Here is a 26,373-nt window from a genome sequence, read left to right as displayed (position 1 = left end):
ATATTAAATTAAGTCACGTCATGTTGTCTCCTTGGTGATTTTTAATTTCCTGATCTTTGGGCGCCTCTGAGTCCACCCAGTTCTCATGGGTACCTGACACATGTCAAATTTCTTCCAAGTGGCGTACTACTGACTCCATTGACTTGTTTTGCTCGCCACATAATGCTGAAAACTATCATCTTCTCTTTATTTGACCTGCGCTCTACTTAATGGGAGTGCGCTGTTGGGTTAAAGGAATGAAAACGCCTTGATGGCGGTAGGGCGGAGAGGGTTAATTTTGGGGTCATTGGAGGAAGGGTGTCAGATTTATCATTTGAATAACACACAGCTCTGAAATAAAAACAAGACCTAATATCAGTGATTTATCTCGTCACAGCGTACATAAAGCTGAGAGAGGCACTTTATCGATCGACATGTTTGTTTGTTTTGTTTGTTTTACATGTTTCGGATGTTCCTTCAGAGTTGAAGATAGTTTACTTCCTAGTCCAAACCTCCCGCAGGACGACGGCGGATGGGAGCGGGCAGGGTTTGAACCAATGACCATCGATAAATCCAAACGACAGTCCAGCGCGCAAACCGCACGACCAGGTCAGCCTCTTTTTGAACAAGCCTTGCTTGTTGAACTTGACCAAACGACTTAAACGTCATCTTTTTCATCTCCACGTTTCTCCCTCCAAAGCTACGGTCTGCGGGCTTTTTCAGTGCACGGACCAAAGGTTTGGAACTCACTCCCCGTTAATCTCAGACAGACAACATGCTACACTTCTTTCAAGAACATTAAGACCTATCTGTTTAAAACTTTTTTAGATTAGTTTGTCATTTTAGCTCTCGTGTTTGTGTTTGTGATGTTATAACAGCGCCTTGAGCATACACTTTGTTTGTTAACAGCGCTCTATAAATAAAATTATTATTACTACATCCAATGTTCTATCAACTGTTTCCATGGGGGCGCCCAGGCAGAATATCAGGTTTTGTTGTAGCATGGTTATCGATCGACATGGTTGGGCTAGTATATCAACAATATAAAGAGGTCATACGTGCAAGCGAAAAGTAATACAGGGCAATACGATATAATGATGACAAGCATATCGATGAAACGGTTATTACCTAGCATCCAATCCAAAGAATGTGTATTTATAGATAAGTACCCCTTTGCGATCTATAGGGCAGATGATGTAGGCCTAAAGCTTGTTTCTATGACGGGGTATGTGTCATGTTGCTACCACAACGACCAACCGCCTTTGCTTTCCCCAGCTGAAATCAGGTACCCATTAGAGTTGGGTGGACTCAGGAGCGTCCTAAAAATCCAGGAATTATAACTTCTCATATAGGAAGCCAAACGCTTTACCACCACGTCCCACGCCTTTGCTTATTGACCAATTCGTTCTTAGCAAGCCTGTGCCAGATAGGCTTACAGCTTTTTTTTTTTCACGTCATCGAGAAATGCTGCTTGACCCGAGCGTTTGATGAGAACTAAGATATTTGCTGAGTGCAGAGCGATGCATATAGCTGAGCTTACCAGTTACTTCTATTGCACTACACGTGCGCGACTCGCGCTCGGTGACACGTCTGCGACACACAACAAAGTCGGAACTCGGGGAGGTGTAGGCCAGAGTTGGCTTAAATAGCTTTGGCTTAACTCCACAATCTAAGCAAGGCTTGTTCAAAAAGAGGCTGACCTACATTATAGTTTCCTGCACTAGAGAAGAAAACAGCACAGGGGCAAAGGTCAGCTATGAGTCTTCGGTAAGAGTCTTAGAGGCGAGGCTTTAAAAAAAAAAGCATAATTAAAACAAGGCCAAAGAAATCAAGATCAAATAGACTAAAATATAATTTCTTTATGCATTTGAGTAAGACAGGATTGTACGCAGAACGAGCCTAGTCTATATCACAATATAGAATATATTTACCTTGCATTAGGCCTAATGTTTACTGATTTCCGGATTCTTCATTGCATGTGCCACTACACGGGCTAATAGAGAGAAATGTTTATGGTACCTTACAAGGTGGCGTAACCACATGCGGACTGGGCCATATGAAGCACAAATATCAGACGCTATGAACTAAATGCTACCAATAACCGCAATGCTAACCGTAGACGGCGGAGTTTTGGGTGGGAGACTTTAAAGAAAATAACCTAATAAACAGGTAACACACAGTAAATAGGCATAACTGTGATGAAGAATAAAAAAAAAAAAAGATGATGATTATAGGTAAGAAAACTGAATGATGGTGAAAATGAATGTCTTTGTTTTATTGACATTTTGGAAATAATTTCTCCGCTTTCCACGCAGACTACCTGGCAATTTACAAACTCAGATAGTACAGGGAGGGTGCAGTGGCGTAGCAAGGTACCCGTGGGCCCGGGTTCAGGAATGCGAAGTTGCCCCCCCCCTCCTATAAGTTGAGTGTGACTGAACCCAAACTAGTCTCTACTGTATCTAATGAGAGAGTACATGTGAATGAAAACAAGCTTCTACGCCAGACAGTACACGGGGTGCACCTGTACCTCAGGGGTAACGGAGAACAATTTCCTCAAGCTTTGGATCTGTCCTGTCTTGGATTGTGTGTGTTGTCTTACACTACTTCACTTATACTAATTCGAGTCCGCACACATCCAAGGGACATAACAAATATCTATAACATGCTTTAATAAAACTTGTGAAGACTTTAATTGATATTTATTTATAGATGGGGATGATCCTTCGTTTTAATAGACCTCATTCACCAATCGTAAACAAACAACATTTAGCCACGTGGTGCTCTATCTCTTCTATATAATTTACGATCTCATGTTTAATTCATGTTGGTTGTCACGTGACAGTTTATTTCGTTGTTTTATCAATAAGATCACGTGACTAAATGTTATTTGTTTACGATTGGTGAATGAGGTCCATTGGTGGTCTATTCACTAAACTTCTTTCTACAAGCCCTAGCCATATTCCTCTCCTATCATGTAGGCCTACCCGTATTCTGTCTACGCCATTCGTCTGTCTGACTACGTCACTACTTTTACCATCGCTAAATAGTAAAGACGATACACAATATATTTGTTTACAAAACTAGCATAATCTCTAAGCTAAGCTAGGTCACTACAGATCATTGAAGGGGCCAATGTCATTGGTCATCCGTCTAGCATTTCAAGACTCCGAGACACATACTGAATCTTCATATATTCTGAATCTGTAGGCCTACTCGTCGTCACAGGTATGGGGACCCGGGGACCTCACCTAGTGCGATTGTCCTGTTTTACATATCAGCTCCTTCTAGTTAGGAGACTATGTTTTTTTTTATAGCACCTCTTTAAAGAAATTAATGTTCAACCGAGTGAGTAGAAAGTCCATTGTGGTTTCAAGCTCGCTTTCCATGCACAAATGTGTGTATGTCAAATAATGGCAAGAAATATTGTCTATATATAGGTGATTCGTGTAATATGTTGAGTTAAGATTTTATAATTTTTTTTTCTGTTTTTTACAAGGATTTATATGATTACCCACTTTATCATGCAATAACAATTGCTTCACATCTACAGCTTACTCATACAATTAATTCAAGTATTTCAATTAGTCAATAGGTATTGTAATATTAAAGAAATAAATAACACATGAACGAAAACAAAAGCAAATATAATTCATCCTATAGAACACTTTCACAATGAGTAGGCTTACATGCAGTTATTATTATTGTTATTAAATAAAAAATCGAACACGTTAGATTTAAATGAAACGCTGTACTGACAATTTAAGAGTTACCTTCCTTTAATAGATTACATTGTTATTTTGCTCGGACACCAGAAATAAAATTTAAGAAAAATAAACATGATTTAATTAAAATAATGTAATAATGTGATGCATTTAAACCTTATTGTCAACACATTCCCTTACATAGACCGTTTGGGCCCCTAGTGGTCGTGAACCCCCTCGCGCCATGGTTGCTACGCCACTGGGAGGGTGCTGTGACTTCTTTTTTGAAGTAATGTCTGTATTTTATAACCTAAGAAAAGAAAGTGGAAACACTAGACTTAGGATGTCAATATCTTCAACTCTAAAGTAAGTTTCCCTTTCAGACCTTGTGGTCAATTGGGCAGATGATGTTAATGTCATCTTTTCTATGATCAACGGTTAACAAGCAGAGTGTGTCACGTGGCTAGCACAACGACCAACCGTCTATACTTACCCCAACCTGAGTCAGATACCCATTAGAGTTGGGTGGACTCGGGGTTGCCCTAAAAATCCCGAAATTTAAAACCCAGTCTTCACTGAGATTCGAACCCAGGACCCCTGGTTCGGAAGCCAAGCGGTTAACCATTCATCCACCGCGCCCCCATTCAACTCTAAAGGCACATGTAAAACATGCTTTAAAAAACAAAGAAACAAATCTTGAATTATTAAGGAATTAAAAAAACGCGGGAGATGAATAAATGGCAAACGAATGAAAATTCACATGCGAGATTATCGGACGTGAAATTCTTGCTGCATCCATCCCAGTGGCGCTACAGCCCATGGAGGTCTCCGACCTGCTTCAGCACATCCTTCCTTTCAGATCTCTCCTGAGCCTTACGACTCCACGCCTGAACCCCTGGGGGCGGACTGGGTGTCAAAATCGGCCCTGGCATTACCATACCATCCGGCCCACAAATGGGTTGTCACATGACGTACATCTATTGTTACCTGCTCTCAAACTCTTTGCCTATGTTGTGGTTGTGCTGATGGCGGATCTTTTGTTTTCTTTGGTTTTTTCTTTCCACAATATTGGGTAAGTTAGTTTATCTTACTTTATTCTTCGTGGTGTAGCTCTAAATTCGTTGGTCCTATGATCTTGTGAATGGCCTGGATGTGGCAAAATATGTAGGTCACAGCTGGGGCTGCGCAGCCACGGGAAATACTGCACTCCTCACTAATCTTCGGACTCGAAGACAAGCCTTATTATTATTAATGTTACCCGCTCTCAAAATAATTCAAGTTTTGATCGAAAATTGAACGCAAGCCACAAAAAAAGGATTTAGATATAACGAAATGACATTCTACAACCATATAGACTTAGAAGCTATAGTTTAAACAGTTGTAGCATTAAATTGTAATGTTTTGTTTGGTGTAATGCCAGTACGGTAGGTCGACTTCCACAAAACATTCTGTAGGGCGATCTAATAGAAGGCAGGAGAGCCGCTGGTTGCCCATTTTACTGTATACGGATGTATGCAAACGCGACATGAAGCTCTTCAAAATCGACACTAGCAGCTGGGAAAAAGTAGCACTGGATAGATCCACGTGGAGAGAGGTCATAAAGGATGGGTCCCGGATTGCAGATGCCATGCACAACAGAAGCAGAAAGAAAGGTGAAAATGCAACTGCGCCTGGTGATTACATATGCCCAACCTGCGACCGCAGCTGTGTATCAAGGATTGGCCTCTTTAGTCACACAAGAAGTTCCAAAGGGAAAAGATTTTCTCTAGAGACGTAAAATGCCACAGAATGCACAAAATGTAAGACAAATTTCCTTACGCAGAATAAAGATTATTATTATTATTACTATTATTAATAAGTTTGAATAGAATACTTTATTCAGTAGCGGCCTAAGAGGGTGGCAAGTGGGGCACCCCTCATGACCTCGCCTGAGGGGGGGGGGGGACCCGCGATAGGAGATTCCCTTTTCACCGTCGAGTTCTCATAAACTAGGACTTGTTGCTCAAGATTTCCTGGCATCTATATATCAATTGCCATGTAAGCTTTTAACACGACAATTTTGATCTCCAACTCTCTTATGACCTGTAGGCCTACATTCTAAGCGGCTATCACTGTATAACAGTTCACCTTGGCATTAAAAAAAAAACACCACATACTTTGAAGAATCCTTTATATCGTAACTAAAGAGTCATCCAGTAGGGCTACTGTTATGTCGCATTACATAACAAAAAGAATTGGTACGTAAACAGTAAACTTAGGCCGCAATATAAAAAAAAAAAAAAAAACAACCGACGGTGTGTTAGAATTCCTTGTATGGTACTGTGACCTAGCTTGTATCTTACAAGTGGATGTATGCAGTTTTTTTCAGCCAATCAGCATCCAGAAAGTTTGACGATGACGTATTCATTTTTTCCCCAATAGGCTACTGTACATAAACATCGGGTGGCCGTGTTAAAACCCGTGCTTCAGTTTACAACGCGGATGTATTTTTTTTTTTATTATAAAGTCGGAGCTGCGAAAGTCGATGTACAGCTATAGCTCCTATCATACACTTTGTTCTTATACCAAAGACTAAAGACAGTTGATTGACACTATAGTTACTGAAGGCCAATTAGCAAACGAAAGCTGCTGCGACTGGAAACACCTTGGTAATAAAATCCAGGAGCTTGAGGTTTCTGTCAATCACATTTAAATGTTCGTTTGTAAAAATAGTTTGACATGTTTCGGATGTTCCTTCAGAGTTGAAGATAATCTACTTCCTAGTCCAAACCTCCCGCAGGACGACGGGGGATGGCAGCGGGCAGGACCACTGAGACGACCGAACGCACGGCCAGGCAGCCATGCATACTTATAATTATGTGTCAGCGTGATTGGATTAAACTCGAGTTATGTCCAATGGTAAAGATCCTTGCGACCTATAGGGGCGATGATGTTAAGTTTATCTGTTTCTTTGGCCAACGGTTAAGTAGTCAGGTACCCATTAGAGTTGTGTGGACTCATGGTTTATCAAAATGAAAATGCATGCATTATGTCTACTGCTATAACTACCATACTAATGTTGGACACGCTAACTCTGTGCTGGGTAATAGTCACTTATGAAGTTCTATTGACATTTCATTTAACATATTTTTAAAAAAGTAAAGTTCCCCCCTTTCAGACCTTGAGATCTATAGGGCAGAGGAGGTTAGGTAAGTAAGTAAAGTTCCCTTTTCAGACCTTGGGGCAGATGACGTTAAGGTCTTCTGTTTCTTTGGCCAACAGGTAACGAGCAGGGTGTCATGTGGCCAGCACAATGACCAACTGATTTTACTTTCCCCAACTAAAGTCAGGTACCCATTAGAGCTGGGTGGACTCAGGGGCATCCTAAAAATCCCTAATTTCAAAATTCCAGTCTTCACCGAGATTCGAACCCACGACCCCAGGTTTGGAAGCCAAGCGCTTTACCACTGCACCCAATGGTAGCGCAATGAATATTCTGATGCCAGAACAAATTAGAAAAGAAAAACTTCATTCGCGCTCAGAATTCTAGCGATTGTTCAGTATCTTGCCAACAGAACGCAACGAACAACGGTCAGTTTTTCTACTTGGTTAAGATGCTTGACGAATTCGACCCAACCTTGCAAGAACATCTTGGACGAATTATGAACGCCGAAGTTCACGACCAGTACCAGGGCTGTTCCTAGCAATTGCGGGGCCCTTTGCGAAACGAATTGCGCGGGGCCTAGTCTGGGTAGGGATAAGCATAATGTCAAAATTACGATTATTTTAGTTAGAAAATACTTTCGTCTTTGCAATAAATTTTTAATAAATGAAAGCCCGCAATGCTGTTTTTATTTATTGGCACCCAAAAAAATGACAATATCGTTCATTTTCAGGAGATTTTAATAATTTCAGGAGATTTCAAGGAGTTTTTCGTATATTTTGCCTTTTCTGGACATCTCCTAAAAAATCAGGAAAAAAGTGGAAACCCTGTAATTATATAAATGTTATAATGATTTAATTTAATAATTTACACTTACAATTAGCGCGGGGCCTATGAAAGAGCGGGGCCCACTGCGACCGCATAGGTTGCAGTGGGCTAAGACCGGCCCTGGCCAGTACCTCGGAAATGGGATTAGGGCCTAATGGCATATTTTCCCATCAATTTTGACTGCACGCTTGCTTACCACAAGGAGCAGATAGCGTTTACATAGGGTTTGTGGACGTGTCAGATCCAGAAGTTAAAGTGGGGAGCGCTTTGAGTAGTTAAAAGGCTAGTACTTACGTACGGTAGTATGTTTTGTCACTAAAATAAGAACTACGTGTCAGAGGCGTACGAAATATGTAGGCTTATTGTCTACCCTAACGGTTCAGGGCTCCGCATATAACATTCGCCCAGGGCACCGCGCACTGCTAAGTCCGCCTCTAACTTTATTACATGATTTTGAAACTTGTTGATATCATTAAAAGAGTGAAGCATACTGATTGAACAGGGAAGAAACATGAAAGCTCTTGCAATAGATTAATTTATCGCGATTTTAAAAAAAAACGGCATATTCAGCTTTCATTTAATAAACAAATGTAAGAATAAGGCGATTTTTAACCAAAACTAGAAGTTCAAATACTTAATTTACTTTAATAGTCACTGGCATATATCTCGACATCTTAAAAAAAAAAAGCGATATTTTGCTATTCGATAGTAAATCTAAAAGGCTTAATGTTTATCGGCTTTTTGTAAGAAAATCTACTATCTACTGTAGATGGCTCGTAAAGTTAATTTGACCGTGATTCTGTAGTAAAGTATGAATAAAATGTAAAGACGAATTTATTTTCTAATACAAAATCTTAATTTTCAATTATTGTCCTTATCACAACCCAGAATAGGCCCCGCGCAATCCGTTTCGCATAGGGCCCGCAATCTGTAGGACAGGCCCTGCCCATATAGCAAATCCGCCCCTGCAAAACCCCCAAGCTGTTGTAGATCTGTCTACACATCATCAATCTATCGTCCTGCTGGTCGAGATGCTTCTACAGATAAGATAAGATTGTGATAAGATACGATTGTGTTCCAAATCCGAACAGTTTGTTGGTTTCATTGTTTATGTTTGTCATGGAAGAAAATATCTTGTGGCATGGATACGTCTTTGGGAGAAACTATAAATTGGACTGAAGAAAAGACTGCCAAGAAGTTACCTGAGATACCGTGACATGCCCAACTCGCAAGTGACTGGCGTTGCATCATTTCTTGATTTTTTCTGTCACTAATCAGAGCGATAATCAAATTAAAAAAAAAAAACCACTTTACTAGATCTAGATTGTTCACATATCTTCCAGAGATAAACTTCAGATTGAAAATGTTAAGCTAGAAACGCTACACTTAATAACTATAAACAACGCCAACACTATCTTATCTTATATAATACAGACGTTACTTCAAAAAAAGAAGATTATTACTTCCTACGCGTCATGCATTCAGTCATGCATATTAACCGATGACTTAAATGCTGCCAAGTCACTGGTTTTCCTGGCTAGCTCAGGCAACCCATTCCATGCTCTAATAGCACTAGGGTAGAAGGAGTATTTGTACAAATTTGTCCTAGCATATGGGACGAGGAATGTGCATTTATAACGCCAGATTCATCAGTCTATTTGTTTACAGACTCTCACAGTACGAGGTTACACACAACACTATGATATGAACTTTCTTACCAAGGAGAATAACTCTACATACTAATAACAAACACATACACATAAACACAATGTCAACAGAAAAGTGTAAAAAAAAACAACAACAGTAAAAGCGGACATCGATACGTGTAACGTGGAAAACGAGGTTATCATTTGCAATGGCTTGAAGTACTTCAGGAGATGAACCCCAATTGGGTCCAGAGCAGGAAGGACTACTTCTTCCGAAGTGCTCTAGTAAGAAACTGAGCCGTCCGGCGTAGTGCCTCCTAGCCCCCATACAGATCGAGTGATCGTCCCCCCCCCTTTTTCCCGTCATAGTTCGGATTATATCCTAATAGTGTTCCGTCCTACACTGAGTGCGCAATGATTGACTGTTCTGACTTTACTAGCTGCCACCATGGATCGTTGTGACCTATATGCTACCAGACACAACGGGCCTTATCGGATTCCTCTCAGGATTTTAATTACTTCTCATTAATATGTGCTCGGATTTTCCCCGTAACTTGTATAAAGAAACATGCTTGGTACTTCGAGATTCGTTGCTGCCAACGCGCCCTCTCTCACGCATACGTCCGCCGCCCCATCTCCACTCACGCCGCAATGCGAAGGGGTCCATTGCATCAAAGCCACAGCCACGGCGGGTGTTATTTGCGGCGTCGAGTGCCTCTTCTATCGCGGGTGAGGGGGGGGGGTGATCCTCCTCCCTGCGCCACCCAGGGCTAGAAGACTGGAGCGAGATGTTACAGGAGGTATGCATACCACGGTTTGCAAAACACTGATCTAGTTGACAGGGTCATTATACAGACAGGTTACTTCTTTTTTGAAGTAACGTCTGTATTATATAAGATAAGATAAGGTTATAAATCAATTTTTGCTGGAATCCTGTGTAAAAAAAGAATGTAGAAAAAGAATTGTATTTTCTCGCAATCATTGGAGATTCACCAAATTTATAAAGATAGTCATAATAAGGCGTGTCGTCGAGTCCGAAGATTAGTGAGGAATGCAGTATTTCCCGTGGATACGCAGCCCCAGCTGTTATCTACATATTTTGATACACCCAGGGCAAGCATATAGTCATTGTCCGCCGGTAATCAATTAAGATTTACTTTTCGCCATAAGCGTCTGTTCTCGGCAGCGGATTTTCTTTTGGTCTCAAATGTGTATCCCGCGGCCTTCTTGAGTGACCTCCAGCTGTCTCGTTCTGAGGCCGCATGCTATATAAATGTGTTAGATTAAATTAGCATATACTGTTGAGTCTGTCAAAGATTTAAAAAAAAACACGACGCGCAGAGGGCCTCTTTTACAAGAAAATATAATTATTATTAAAAGTTTAATACGTTCTATAGTGGCATTCATGAGGCCCTTTTGGTGGCCTACCGGCCCAACGGGCATTTGCCCGATGGCCCATAGAGCCAGTCCGCCCCTGATGTCCATTCATAAATACTGACTTCATTATCTTAGTGAATATATAATTGTATTAGGCCTACTTTTTTTTTTCACAGGATTCCAGCAATAGTTGATTTATATCTTACTTATTTTCTGCTCCTTCTTGAACAATTAAAAAAAAAACGTAACCAGTTCCATGCTGTAACAGACACAACATAGAGCAGTGAGATTCATAACAAACAATTATTCAAATTTGACTAGTGTCTAGTGTCACTTTTAGTAAAATCACTAAATTTAGAAAGCCTTCAGGATTAAATATACTTAAAAGTAAAGTAGCAATTGTACATAAAACGCTGAACCATTATAATCTTCAAATACTAAACCTAATAAAATTCTCAAAAAGACTCAAAGATATAGGTATATACCTTCCATATGCTAGGACAAATATATACAAATGCTCCTTCTTCTCTAGTGCTATTAGAGCATGGAATGGGTTGCCTGAGATAGCCAGGAAAACCAATGTCAAAATTAAAGTCATTGGTTTGAATGCATGACTAGATTAACCTAGGAACACGCATAGGATGTAACTAGGTTCTTTTTTGAAGTAACGTCTGTATTTTATAAGATAAAATAGTGCTTATTAGATAGTTTCAAAATCATATTATTCATTTAGCTAACTGCTTTCGATACATTATTAAATTTTACACAATGCTTTTGAGGACATGAATGATTGTGTCCATCATATGGCATGCAATTTGTGGGCCAGATTGTTCACCCTGTCCGCCCCTGGTAATATATAAAATTAGAAGAGATTAAAAACATGCAAAATATTAATAAAAAAAAATTACTTTTCAAAAATGCTTATACAAGGGAAAGAACTGCGCATTTAGAAACCACATCTCTTAATGTTGTGACAGTTATTTCCCCTTTTCTATATAAATAATTTATTAACACTAATTAACTAATTGGCTATATTTTTTTTTTACGCATTTTGTAAGGGATGCTTTTTTTTAAAGTATTTTTTTTTAATTTATACATATTTGACTTGTTTTGGGCAAGTAGAGTAATAATAGCAATAATAATAATCTTATTTATAAAGCACTGTTAACAAACAACAGTTTAATTTTGATTAATATGCATGAATAGATAAACACATTGATAAGCATAGGTCGAAATTATCTTCTCTTTTGAAGCATCGTCTGCAAGATATGATTTACTCACGACAAAATGTTAAATTTCTCACCCTCACAACAATATTAGTCCATGGTCCATAGACCGGTACTATAGTTACGGTGAAGCCATGAAATAAAATACTAGCCGCTCCCGTTTGTGTTGGGAAGATTGCTTCCGAGGTCGCGATTCCAAAAACAACTTTTAGAGTAAAATTGCATTACAGGTGTAGAAAAAAAATCTAGTGACTCACTCTTACCTTACATTGAGTCTAGATCTACTCTGATAAATATTGTACACGAAGGTAGCCGACCAGGTATTCTTGCTTTGTGTATCGACATAATCTATCTAGGTCTAGAGATCCAGGTCCAGATTATTATAATTTTACTAGACTAGTTACTAATACTAGTAATACTACTTCTACTGAGTCTGAGTAAAGACCTAAACTAAAGTCTAAAGTTAAAAGTAGTAGACAGTTAATGAGTTAAGACAGTACTTGAGTTTGAGTACTGATACTGACAGTAGAGTAGACTAGTTACAGTAGTCTCAGTAGAGTGAGTAGACTCAGTAGTAATGACTAATTATCTATATTACTAATCTAGTTATCTACTAGAATCTAGAGTATCTTTAATCTTTATAATATTTTAGATCTATATACTTATTTTATTAACTAATTTTAATTTTAACTAACTAGAGTAGAATCTAGATCTAGATTTTATTTTATAGTATAATAGTAGTATAATTTAGTAGAATAGAATTAGAATATTAGTATTAGATCTAGTATTCTTGTATAGTAATCTAGTCCTAGACGACCTAGATCGAGAATCTAGATCTAGATTATTTTATGAATTATGAATGATTCTATAAAATTATTTAAATCTATTGATTCTATTGAACTACATAGATTTAGTATTAGTTAGTATTACTATAATTCTAACTCCAGTCACGACAAGAACAGTCTACCCTAACAGAAGTAACAGTAAACTGAGTAACAATAATAATGACTAATGACAATATCAATATCATGATCAGAGGCTTGGAGTACTAAATATCTGAATTTGAATAATTAACTAGATCTAGGACTATTGCTTGTTGTTTTACATGTTTACATAGATTTACATAGGCTATAGATACTATAGATCTACTAATATAGTATATAATATATATTGTCCTGGGGCTAAATTTCTAGCCTAAGATAGATTTATCATATGACAGTAGTTTAGACTTCAAAAAGTACATCAGTAGACTTTTAGATTTATAGATATCATATATAATATATAATGATAAGTCTCACATGATACTCCCATCAGTCAACTCATCATGATCATTTACTGGTTTAGTCTAGGCTTAGAGCCTAGATGATCTAGATATAGATCTACATTGACTAGAATCTACTTTCGAGATTCAGATATCTATCTACATATATATTCTATATATCTAGTTCTAAAAAGTCGTTCCATTGAATTGATTAGTCAGAAGATTAACTTTTCTGTATGAGTATTAGAACCATTCTATTTAGATCTAGATTACCTAATTTTAATTACATCTAGAGTCTATGTATGACTATGGATGAGTTGTTTTGCCTTGATAAATTCAGTAAATGAACAAATATATGTATGCAATAAACGTATTTGATATTCTTTCCCTTGATGCCTTGATTTAAATACTTAAATAAAATTGTCAATCATAACAGTGTAGCATACAACTCACATGAAATACAACTCTTGAAGTTACAGTAGACCCTAGTTACTTAGTTTAATAATTTCTTCCAAAATTAAAATTTGATGAACAATGTAAAATAGTATGGCATGTAAATAGGTTAAATTTAAATTTACTATTTACTACAATGTATTGTCATAAAGTTTTTGCAAAAAAGCGAATAATTCAATACTAATTTCATATGCTAAAGTTTAAAGATAAATTTTATTTTAAAAATTTATTCATCTCTGATCCGATTTTGACAAAGGATTAACATGTTGCTCTTTTTAAAATAGTTTCAGGCAAGTGTAACAGATATGTCAAACAGCTCAGTGTCTTAGAGTTGAAGACTTGCTAGAATCGACTGCAAAAAACTGATCACACAAAATGCCATCAGGAAACCTGACTATCAATGAGACTGAAGTGGTCAAGTTAGTAGCCGAGTTTCTTCAGAATAGGACTCTGAACATCTCCATGCTCTCCCTAGAGAGAGAAACTGGAGTCATCAATGGATTATTCTCAGATGATATGTTGTTCTTGAGACAGCTGATATTGGATGGACAGTGGGACGATGTGATTGATTTCATACAGCCTCTAATATCAATAGAAGCTTTTGACAGGTAGAGGTTTCTTCGAAACTTTCTGTATAAAATGTTTTTATTTTAATATTTATTTAAAACTAGCCATATGTTACCCACAGCCAGCGGGTCTCAATATGCGTGTCACTGATATAGTACATTAGAATAGTTTGTGGGAAGCGTGGTAAGGAGGCTGAGTATGCTTGAATTTGGCTTGGCTGGGCTACCTACAGACCTGCCTACCGTTACGCAAAATGCGTATTCGTTACGCAAAATCTCCCAAAAATGACAGTCAGTACGCAAATACGCATTTAACCCGTCGCGTTACGCATTTCGTATCCTTTCCCCCCTCTCTTGACTAGCTTATGAGCGGTCACGGAGGTCACGCTAAGCCGTCCTGTTGGGGGGGATAAACAGAAAAGGTGGGGGAACACATTGTATACGTTGATTGGTTCTTAAAAGCAATTAGATTTAGTCTAGAAATGAAGAACGCGAGAGTGAGCGAGTGGCGGGTTTGTACCGTCAGTTAGCTGATACACCAACGTGACTTTTTTTTTTTGTAAGTTCATTAGTAGAAATTAATTATGTTGAATCCCTGATTCCCGTATTCTTTTGTTTAGAAAAAAATATCGAAGTGCTATCGATTCAAAACACATTGAGTGACATTGTAGATATCTAGTCTAGATCTGGATTCTAGATCTAGAATCTAGAGAGTCTAGCTAGTCATTACGTTATGTCATGATTCTCTACATGACATTAGTAATTACTCTTCAATCTAGATCCAATTTAGTTGTAGATCTAGTATGATTTAGATCATTTTAGATTGACTAGATTCTAGATCGATAACATCTACTACCATCTAGTCTAGATCTAGACTCGATTCTTAGTATAGAATAGATCAAGGATGAAGGTAGGCCTACGAAAGTTTGGAGAGTAGACCTACGTTTGTAGCGGATCCACGGCATCGGTAACACTCTTGAGCCCAGATTTAGAGTAGATTATATTCATTATATAGACATAGATCCAGATCTAGTCTAGATATCATCTCTATTGTCGTATTGATCTAGATTTAGATTGGAGATCTAATCATGACATCTAGATCTAATATATATATATATATATATGACAAAGTAGTGGTTCGTGTAAGTGTTACGCATTCTGGTGCCAAAATACGCATTTTGACCATCAGCGTTACGCATTTGGACTTTCTTTGGTAGGCAGGTCTGTACCTATGAAGGGGGCTCGAGGCACGACACCCGACTCGAGTTGAGCTGTGTTTACTGAGCACCTCAAGGCAGCACAGAAACAAATGTTTATTGTGTAGTATATCTAACATACATTGTTTTACTGTTTTTATTTTTACCATTATTACTTTTGAGTAGTTTTTTATTTCATGCTATATGCTCAGTGGTCCAATCTCTTTTGTGGACCTAGCTGAGAGGGGGGTATATGGGAGAATGTTTCTGTGCTGTTTTAAGCTGCTTAGCAAACACGTCTCAGTTTGAGTTGGGATTGAAACTCAAACCCCCTGACAGGTAGCCACTCAGCCTTGTTTTAAGATATTTTTAGGTTTTGTGACAACAGAAATTGAACATTCATACCCATACACATGTTTGTGTTACCAACCCTACATATTGCAGTGAATTTGTGTCTCTCATTGTCATCTCAGAAGTAGTATTTAAAAATAGAGAAAAATAACTAAATGAGTTATCTTTGTTAATCATTTTTATTGCCACCTTTTCTAACTTTAACAAAGCATTCATTTGAATATTCCTGAATTTTTCTTGCCTTGTTAAATCGTACATCTGGGTTATAGTGATTTGGGGTAAAAGTTCAGTTTTTTGGGGGGTTTTTTGTTAAAAAAAATTAATTTGTATGTCCTCAGGACCAGCTAGTACAGTGTTAGATAAACAGCATTTATTTATATATCCCCAGAAACAGCTAGTACAATATTAGAAAAACCTATTTTTCCATGTCCTCAGCAAAAAGTTTCAGTACACTATATTGAAGCACAAATACCTAGAATTGTTGTGTATCAAGTCAGAACCCAACGTGATGCAGAACTATGAAACAACAGTGGATGAAGTAGTGAAGTGTTTAAACACTCTAGAGAGTCTTTGTTCCAGCAAGGAAGATTACAGGTGGATATAATGGTTTTGCTATTAGTATCTTAATCTTATAAATATTTCTATTTGCTTGTTAGTGTCAGTCAGGGTTCTATAGCCAAGTTTGGCAATCAGCCTTGGAAATTGAGACTCTGATATAAATCCCTACAACCTATGTGTTGTATACAGCTGTCTCAGACTACTGAGCCACTGGGATGAACAATTAGCCTAAAGAGTGATAATTGTCTGTATAATGTAATCTCCACTTTAAAAAAATACTTAGCCTAGGCTTGATGTCTTGCAGTGTTTCATTTGTAAACCCTCTGTGGGCAACAGCTTTGTCTGTGTCCAATGTTATAAAAATGGTGGTCGAGACTGGGTCACAAGACTAGGTCTGTGAAGTAACATGAAATACAGCAATCATCTGTAATCTACTGATTAGCGAAGAGAATGTCTTGCTTAAAGATAGTTGTTTGATTATTGTTTAAAAACTTGTTTGCAGTGTAGCTACAATACTATTGCTTGTTATCTTATCTTATATAATACAGACGTTTACTTCAAAAAAGAAGATGATTACGTCCTACACGTCATGCATTTAGTCATGCATATTAACCAATGACTTAAATTCTGCCAAGTCACTGGTTTTCCTGGCTAGCTCAGGCAACCCATTCCATGCTCTAATAGCACTAGGGAAGAAGGAGTATTTGTACAAATTTGTCCTAGCATATGGGACGAGGAATGTGCCTTTATCTTTGTGTCTTTCAGAGTATTTGATTAAATTTTGTTTTCGTATTTGAAGATTATGCTTGTTGCCTGCAGTAAGTTTCAGACCTTACAAAACACAGTGCTATATTGTATTTTTTTCCTCAGCAATCTATGTTTTTTACTGTCCCTGCCCAAGTTGTCGGATCACAGTGAATATCAAAATTGGAATCCCAGCAATGCGAGAGTGGAATGTTTTAGACAGGTAAATACATCACAAATTTCCAGCATTGCTTTTCATAAAGTCCATTATGTTGTTTGTTTTTCTTTTTTTTTTTTTTCTATTCCTTTTCTACTGTTTAATATTTTTTTTTTTTGAGCTGAGTCTCAGCTTCACCCATAAATCATTATTTTTGATAACTAAAAAGTTAAATGCTATGTAACTTATTCAGGTAAAGGTTAGTTGTCTCTTTGAGACCCCTTTATTTATCATCCATTTTGATGTTTCCTGAGACCCTATTTACCTTACTGTGTTGTACAGATTGAGCCTCTTGTAAGACTCTGTTTACCTACAGAGAAGTTAATATTTCTATATTACTTGTCCAGGTTGAGCTTCTCCAGAGAGCTTACATACTATTGAGAAGGTTACCTGTTTGTTGTTATGCTGTCCATATCACATCTCTTTTTAGACCCTGCAGAGAAGTTAACTTTTATTTAGTTATTTGTCCAGGTTGAGCTTCTGCTAAGACCTTATTTACCTATAGAGAAGTTAATATTTCTATATTACTTGTCCAGGTTGAGCCTCTGCTAAGACCTTATTTACCTATAGAGAAGTTAATATTTCTATATTACTTGTCCAGGTTGAGCTTCTGCTAAGACCTTATTTACCTATAGAGAAGTTAACTTTTATTTTGTTACTTGTCCAGGTTGAGCCTCTGCTAAGACCTTATTTACCTATAGAGAAGTTAACTTTTATTTTGTTACTTGTCCAGGTTGAGCCTCTGCTAAGACCTTATTTACCTATAGAGAAGAAAGATGAACAAAAGAACCAGATGAGCTGCAATGATCGCTTGATGCAACTGTTATTGAAAGGAATGTTGTATGAGTCTTGTGTGGATTACTGCCAGCAACAAGTATGTCATTATCACATGATCAATTGGTTTTGAGGCTTGAGTCATATGGGTTTTTAATTCTGACCATTCACAGGGCTCAGGTTCCTCTGTTCAGTAAAATATTTTAAAAGCTGGTTGGTTTAAATTGTACATTAATACTGTTTCTATATTTGAAAACTGATAGATAAAACTCACCACTTTCAATTTAGAAAATTGGATCAGAGATATGGATGCTGAAGTGAAGGTTATATACCAAATTGGCATTTTGATATGTTTTATATGACAGCACGCATTTTGATATGTTTTATATGACAGCAGAGTCTTGAACAACTCAAATGGTCATTGGCCCCCTTCATTCATGGTGCAACTATGACTTATATTGTGGGGAATAAAATGAGAGCCTGAGCAGCGGCTGCTGTCGGAATAACGTTGCCCACACAGAACATTCCCCATCTTCATGGAGCCAATAAAGTTTGGGGTCTGCAACCTCCCAGGGTCTACCAGAGTGGTGCAGGGTGTGTTGCAGACTGTGGGATAGTCACTGGCTCCAGAATTTTTTCTCAGGGTTGACTCCCAAAGCCTGACCAGTGTTTGGGATTAGACTGAAGGCAATGGAGGTTTGGTTTCAGAGTTTTCCTTCTACTATATGGATATAGCTTACCAAGGTTAACATGCTATTTTTGGCTAAAGCTGTTCTAGAAGTACCTGGCAGTGATTGCATTAGATAACATGGCTCTTTTTGAACTGTTGATGGTTCAAAACTCTGAACTTAATTTCTTCTGTTTCATAAACCATCCCAGCTTTCAAAGGAACAACAATTAGTGAAAGGGACAAGTGTAGATTATGATGTATACAGCTTCTAGCTATGTTCACAACAGACAGGGAGTTATTTATTTGTATTAAAAAGAAAGGAAATAATGCTATGTACATTTGCACAGTTTTTGTAGTAATTCTTAAATAATAAAATATTTAAAATAAAAAAACGACACAATTCAGCCGGCACCTTTCCTGGCTGATAGAAACCTTGTAACTATAGTCCTAAATGTAGAAATATACATTAAAAAAATTCCCAGGTGATAAAAAAAACATGTTTGCCTTTCAAAATAAGGAGCACGCAGTTTCAGCTTCTCTCATTTCTACCTTCTTCAAGATGGTTAACTAAATGTAATATTGTGTTGTAATGCTCTATACGGAGGCGCTGTGGCTGAGCGGTAAAGCACTTGGCTTCCGAACCGGAGACTGGGGTTCGAATCCTGGTAAAGACTGGGATTTTTAATTTTGGGATCTTCGGGCACCTCTGAGTCCACCCAGCTCTAATGGGTACCTGACATTAGTTAGGGATAATGGGTTGGTCGTTTTGCTTGCCACATGACACCCTTGTTAACCTTAGGCCACAGAAACAGATGACCTTTACATCATCTGCTTTATAGACCACAAGGTCTGAAAGGGGAACTTTACTATTTACTACTAATGCTTTATACACCTTAAAGCATATATCTTACTATTGTTCTTAGGCCACTGGTGGACAGAATGGAATGACCTACTCTACTCTCCTGACTGATACAGGATTCAGTGATGCTGACCTGTCTCTCCTGGCTTGGTTGCAGTGTATTCCCTATGAGGTCTTCTCCTGCCCGTTTGAGCAGAGAGCTATCAGCGTAGACATACGCCCACTCATCAAGCCTTCGCTGGAGGCGTCCTGGTCTGAACAGATTCTAGTCACCCCTATAAAACCCAAAATGTTTCCCCACTCGGCAGTTCCAGCCATGAGGTCAAGGTCGGCAGAGCTGATGACAAGATCATTGAACCCTCAGTTTGATGGATTATCTAGTGGACTATGGCAAGGTAAAGCTTTGTTAAAACACTGGGCACATTCCATTGGCACGGGGTCCTAAATACTCATGGACTTTATAGTTAGGAACAGAAAAATCTATTTGGTAAAGAAGGGAGATAATAAAAGTAGAACAAAAAAATTGCATGGGCTATACTTCTGTGTTTTAATTGTGGAGTAGAACTTAACTTTTTTTCTCTATATTATTTTCCATTTTTCTACGGATTTTTATAATTTTTGCTTTAATAACTTTTTTTTTTTTTAATCAGAAAATGTTTAATTTGGTATAGAATCAAAGGGGAATGCATGTAAGTCAAACATTTATATTAATTAATGAGGTCATGTTGTTGATGGTATCTTCAAGTAGGAGAGAAAGAGTTAATTCAGATTAAATGCTTATTTGTCAGCTTTCTTTGCTTAATTACTGATGTTCCAATAGAAAGAAGCACAAATCACTTGCACACTTTGCTTTTGTTTTTATTGTTAAGTGTGCTCACATTGGTTTTCAGTTGTTTTCATATTTTGACTATATCAGGTTGAAAATCTAACACAATTGTCATAACAGTATTCTTATTGGATCACAATTTTTGGATAGTTTTTCTTCTTCATCGTTCTCATTGTTATGTTGGAGTGTTCATATGACTAGACCAATACATGAGATGAACTGCGCAGTGGTTTCCAAATCAGGGAGCTCTCCATATAGTTTTCTTTCTATTGGGGTGATTTGGGGCCAATGTCTTATATGGGCCTCTTGGTAGAGAGAGCAGTTTTGGACGACGTGGTCGGCATTTTCTGGTGATACTCCACATGGGCAGATTTCACTGGTTCCAATTTTGAGCTTCCGGAACATGTGTTGTCGCATTCTGTTGTGTCCGGTCCTGAGTCGAAAGATTAGACGTTGGTCTTGTCGGGATAGCTTATAGTAAGCGTCATCTTTCTTGTGATTTGGATGGGAGCTCGTCCATTTCTCATTTATTTTATCTACAATTAATTTCTTCATTTCTTCTAGATAGAGTGCAGAGTTTACTTGTGAGTTTGTTCTCCCACTCTTGGCGAGTGTGTCAGCCTTCTCATTTCCTGCTAGTTGTATGTGAGCTGGTATCCATTGAATAACAGTTTTTTTGCTGTTGTTGTTGAGCTTTGTAAGTGCTGTTCTGAAGTTTTTAATATAAGGGGAATCAGAGTTTTGCAAGCTTTGGAGGGTTGTTTTCGTGTCTGTTAGAAAGACAATCTGACTGTGAGGGGAACTTGGATGATTTGCTAGCATGGTAGCAGCTAGTGCTAGTGCTTCCCTTTCTGCTCTGTGACTGTCAGAGAGCTCTCCAGTTGCAATGGATTTTTCTAGTTTTCCTCCATCTGGCCATTTGATAAGTATTTCAGCTTTGGATAGTTAATTAATGTTTTTAATGTATTCTTTTCACAGTGCAGAAAATTAACTATGTTTATTATTTGTAAAAAAAATGTGTTCCATGTTTCGGATGTTCCTTCAGAGTTGAAGATAGTTTACTTCCTAGTCCAAACCTCCCGCAGGATGACGGGGGATGGGAGCGGGCAGGATTTGAACCCTCGACCATCGATAAATCCGAACGACAGTCCAGCGCGCAAACCTCACGACCAGGCAGCCATCAGTAGAAGGGATTGGTTGCAATATTTTTTTTATATACAAGTGTTAGATCCTTCTAGAGTAGTAGATTTACCGACTGGCTCATTAGTCAAAATAAATGAAGCTTTTAAGTTAACTAGCATTGACTCATATAGCTTAAAACTATTAGGGGAAGGAAATAATATTGCATGCAATTACAAATATCAGCAGCATGATTCATGTATTATTTTACCGAGTGATTTTATCCCAGTTTTCTGATGTTGGTATGTATACAAAATATTTACTAACTTCTTAATACAAATTTTATTGCAGGCAATAGACTAGAGTGGTCTGCACCGCAGAACCAAGCTGCTCTGTCCCAATCTATGATGCCGGGAGGGATCCCCAACAACCCTAGAGACCCCATGCTAATGTCGATGGAGAAACTGTTCTCTGAAGGGGAGGTTATAGACACACGTACATCTATCTCTGAGGAGTTGAAAGGTTTGCAGAGAGCAAGTTTGAATCTCAGCAAGGTCAGTTTAAATTCTGGTTTGTCATTTTTATTTTGCAATTGCCAATGACAAGTAGATCATTTTAAAAACTTGCTTACAATGGACACCAGCGAACCAAAAAAAAAAAATTTAAAGTTATTCCTTAATCATGAGTTAACGCTCAATTGATTCATTCATTAAATTATTATTGAGAGGACCCTAACAGATATATGTAGGAAGGTTTTTTTTAAGAACCAAAAGTAGAACAGATTACCATGACAATTATATATTAACATGTAGAAATAGAAAGCATATTTCATTTAAACATAATAGTTATTCAATAGTTTTCTTGTTATTGACAAACTAGCACATTTTTTTCTTATTATACTTCTGTCTCTTTAAAACTTGGCTGTAAAAAAGTTTTGTATTTTTTTATTTTATAAAGACCTAGGCTGTATAACATACAAAGTAGAGGAGGTGCTGTTGCTGAGTGATAAAGTGCTTGGCTTCTGAACCAGGGGTGACAGGTTCGAATTCTGGAGTAGACTGGGATTTTTTATTTAGGAATCTTTTGGCCACCCACCTCTGATGCATACCTGACATTAGTCTGGTAAAAGTAAAGGCGGTTGGTCATTGTGCTGGCCACTTGACACCCTCATTAACCGGGGGCAACAGAAGCAGATGACCTATACATCATCTGCCCTATAGATCGCAAGGTCTGAAAGGGGAACTTTCTTACTCAAAGTGGATGTTAAAATATAAAAGAAACTCATTTTTATAAATAAAATACAACAAAATTATGTAAATTTGTCAATTAGTCTCATATTAAGAAATATTTTTTGTTACAGCCTGGAAGTCCAGCACCAAGTGTAAAAGCCCCTACTAAGTCCTCCTCCCCATCTCGAAGTGTGACCAAATCAGAGACTCCACCCTGGTCATCTCAGAGTTCCAGTACCAAGGACTCTAGCAATGAACTGTACAAGGAGTACCAGAGGCAGAGGCAGCGACTACAGGAACAGTTGGAGTTACAGGTACATGCTGACTTGGCTTTTAATGTGGCATGCACTTTAGAATGTCAGCACCAATCTTTAGGACTTTTAACCTACACATCATTATCCCTTGCAGATCATTATTTGGCATAATACTGATGTAATTTATAGAGCTAATACTATGTTGCAATGAAAGTTAATTAAAAAAATTAAAGACTGTATATTCTTGAATATAAACTGCATTCCAACCTAAGCCGGCCTTCTATTGTTGGTTGAGTATCCAAAAAGAATTTTTAAGATGCAAAGCTAAGCCACAGTTATTCCTTCACATGTTGCACAGATGAGGAGCTGCTGAGATGCTGGTCAATGATGCAAAAAGGGGAATGGGACATGTTAGCACTATCCAATTCATTTCTCATGCTTATAAATCACTTTCCTGAACCCTCCTGAATTGAACAAGAGAACAATGTAATCTAGATCATGGATGGAGGACAAAGAAGTCCAGATAGTGTCCTAAAACACAAAAATCAAGGTGCAACAGCTATGGCAAGCCACAAAAAGAAGACAACATAAAAAGCAACTGGGATGTTAGGAATTGACAAGTATCAGGTACTTGGGAAAACACAAGACAGCCATAATCCATTTTTTAATTTCACCACACTTTATCTACATTATCTTGAACTGTGTGCCACCCGTTAACGAAACTGTTTGTAACATGAAAAGAAAAAAAAACAACACTGCTTTAAACTTATGGCTTTCGTGTATCAATCCATTTACAAATTTAGTTTCAAGCTACAAATGTGTGCTGCATTTTAATTTTTGGAGCCTTTCAAAAACTCACAGTGCTGCTTATTGTATGTGAAATTGTATGACATATTTGTGCAATATAATTTGGATCCTTTTTGGACTAAAAGATTGTGTATATCTTTATGTATTCCTTTTATTTTTTCCATATTAAGTGTAAAATTGCTACATTATTTCTTTTTAAATATAATATTCTTTTGTTACGTTTTGAAATGGGATATTATATTTTTGTTTAATGAGTGATGCTATGACATTGTTGCTTTGTGAAGTGTAAAGTGCATGATGGTTAACTGAATGTATCACGTTTTAAGTAAGGCAAAGGGGGGTTGGGTTTGTCGGATAATTTCTTTTATGTAAAGCTCATATGAACAAAATGATTTAAATTTGGTTGTTTATGTTAAATGTGATGCAGGTTCATAAATGACAACACAGCAAATAAAATAATGACATGAACTTTAATTACCATACAACATGTATAATTCATTTATGCAAAGTAGTTTCTTGAATTATGATCTATTTATCTAATTGAAATAACCGATTATTTCCCATGGGAAACATGGCTAAATGAATTAAATTTTTCCTGCACCTTTTATGTGCTGGTACTAAGCCACACTTTTTACTAGTCTGGTTGTGTTTAAATATCTCTTGCCAGTTTGGCACATTCAGGACATTAGTGTACCAGTATATTAGCATTGTGGCGATTCGAATTCTACATTGGCCTTTCACACTAAATTCAAGAATTTCAAGGGAAATAATCTGCTGGGCTCAGCACAGTGATGAAAAATATGGAAAGGAGGTTAAAGAAATACCCAGACAGGACATGAAAAAAAAAAAAAAACCACAATCAATGTTGGAAGGATTTCCATTATTTCATCACTTTTTTTTTCCTTGTATTGCAACCTATTTCAATGTATAATGTTATTGAACGAATGGTATATGTCCTTATTGTTGTTGTTTTTTTGTTTGTCTAGTATGATTCAACATTTGGCTGTTCCTATGAATTAACATTTGAGTCAAAGACAATGCATTCTGACTAGTCACTATGGCATTGTTGCATTGAACTCATTCTGTTGTCATTTCTGGACATAATGAGCTTGGAGATATTCCTATTGTTGGTCTTTCAATAAAAATGTTCTAAATACTCTAGGGCAGTGATGCTCAACCTAATTTGACCTGCGGGCCATTTTAACTTCCGACACGCGTGTGGCGGGCCACATCAACATAAAGGTACAAAATATGAAATCAAAATTCACCTGAAACTATTTGAAACTATTGGATCTAGTACTTACATTAATTAATTGGATATTTAAAGTATATCATTTTTTACGCGTCTAAAAAATGGCGTCATTTCACTACTTAAATGTGAGCAACATTGTAGCTACCTTTACCAAAAACTTATTTTCTTGTCTCTTTTTGGTAAATATTCCCATCGATCCTCCAATCTCTAGGCGTAGTTTAACCAATCTTTTATATGCGGCTGAAATCAAGAAGGCCTTCATATTTGTTTTATAATACCGCCGTATATGTTGTTGTTATTTTGGAAAAAGACAGACTTTCTTTACAAAACAAATATGTTGGCTTATTATCATGTTCCACAAAAAAGATCCATTCACTTTTCATGGTAGATTCGATATTAAGAGTTCCATTCATAAACTCATAAACGCACACTCGTTAAAGGTCATGGTACCAATCCATCAGAGAAAAACTGAGGGCCCTCACGAAGGCAAAGATACAATGTCAACTTTTTGAAGTGGGGAGGATTTTCTAATTTTGTGCCGACATTTTGGCGGGCCGCATAGAACCACGTTGCGGGCTGGTTCTGGCCCGCGGGCCATACTTTGGGTATCACTGCTCTAGGGCATGCTTCATAGAGTAGCTTTATTTATAATTTTTTTACTACAATCTACTTTTGATAAACAAATGAGTTGCCCAATTAAATATGGTTTACTGTACCAACCTAGTAATGGAAAGTTTAGTGTTATGGTTCCTTTCTCTTCTTGTCTTAGTCTAGGAAACTTTAGTGCACTCACTATTATTATTTATAAAACAAAAAGTAAAATAGCCCTTTCAGAACCTTGCCATCTATAGGGCAGATGATGTAAAGGTCTAACGACCAACTGCCTTTACTTTCCATTTAATGTTAGGTACCCCGGTGCAAAGTTAATTAATATAGTTGGTTGGACTCAGGGCATCCTAAAATCATGAAATTCAAAATCCATGGAATTCCATGTTCAAATTGAAAGAAAAAAAAATCAAATGCTTGATCTGACTCAATAAGTCATTGATAATGCTAATTTTATTCAAATTTATTTTGACAAGCAATAGTAAAATAATAATTTCATTTATATGGTGATGTTAACATAATGTAGGATCATGGCAAGAATTATGAAGAATTCATGGTTTATCAAAATGAAAATGCATGCATTATGTCTACTGCTACAACTACCATACACACTAACTCTGTACTGGGTAATAGTCACTTATGAAGTTGACATTTACATATTTTAAAAAAAAGTAAAGTTCTCCTTTCAGACCTTGAGATATTTAGGGCAGAGGAGGTTAGGTAAGTAAG

General features: G+C 37.4%; 1 protein-coding gene across 4 annotated transcripts in view; it reads left to right on the top strand.

Annotated features, from left to right (window-relative positions):
- The first annotated feature begins 12,077 nt into the window (after positions 1-12,077).
- The window catches only part of LOC106073500 (WD repeat-containing protein 47-like), a 68,291-nt gene continuing 53,995 nt past the window's right edge, over positions 12,078-26,373 (top strand). The window contains exons 1-8 of one of the 4 annotated variants that reach the window (XM_056041919.1): positions 12,078-12,222; positions 13,901-14,224; positions 16,165-16,323; positions 17,158-17,254; positions 17,982-18,122; positions 19,616-19,946; positions 21,848-22,050; positions 22,857-23,039. In XM_056041919.1, coding sequence (XP_055897894.1) covers positions 13,992-14,224; positions 16,165-16,323; positions 17,158-17,254; positions 17,982-18,122; positions 19,616-19,946; positions 21,848-22,050; positions 22,857-23,039 — 1,347 coding nt within the window. In that variant the 5' untranslated portion in view covers positions 12,078-12,222; positions 13,901-13,991. Of the gene's footprint in view, positions 12,302-13,900; positions 14,225-16,164; positions 16,324-17,157; positions 17,255-17,981; positions 18,123-19,615; positions 19,947-21,847; positions 22,051-22,856; positions 23,040-26,373 lie in introns of all 4 variants that reach the window. The other 3 variants (XM_056041921.1, XM_056041922.1, XM_056041920.1) reach the window with 3 other exon arrangements.

The sequence above is a fragment of the Biomphalaria glabrata genome, chromosome 9, assembly GCF_947242115.1.
Source record: "Biomphalaria glabrata chromosome 9, xgBioGlab47.1, whole genome shotgun sequence".
Classification (NCBI taxonomy): Eukaryota; Metazoa; Mollusca; class Gastropoda; family Planorbidae; genus Biomphalaria; species Biomphalaria glabrata.
Note: the sequence above shows the minus strand (reverse complement) of the source record. Positions and strands in the feature narration are given on the sequence as shown.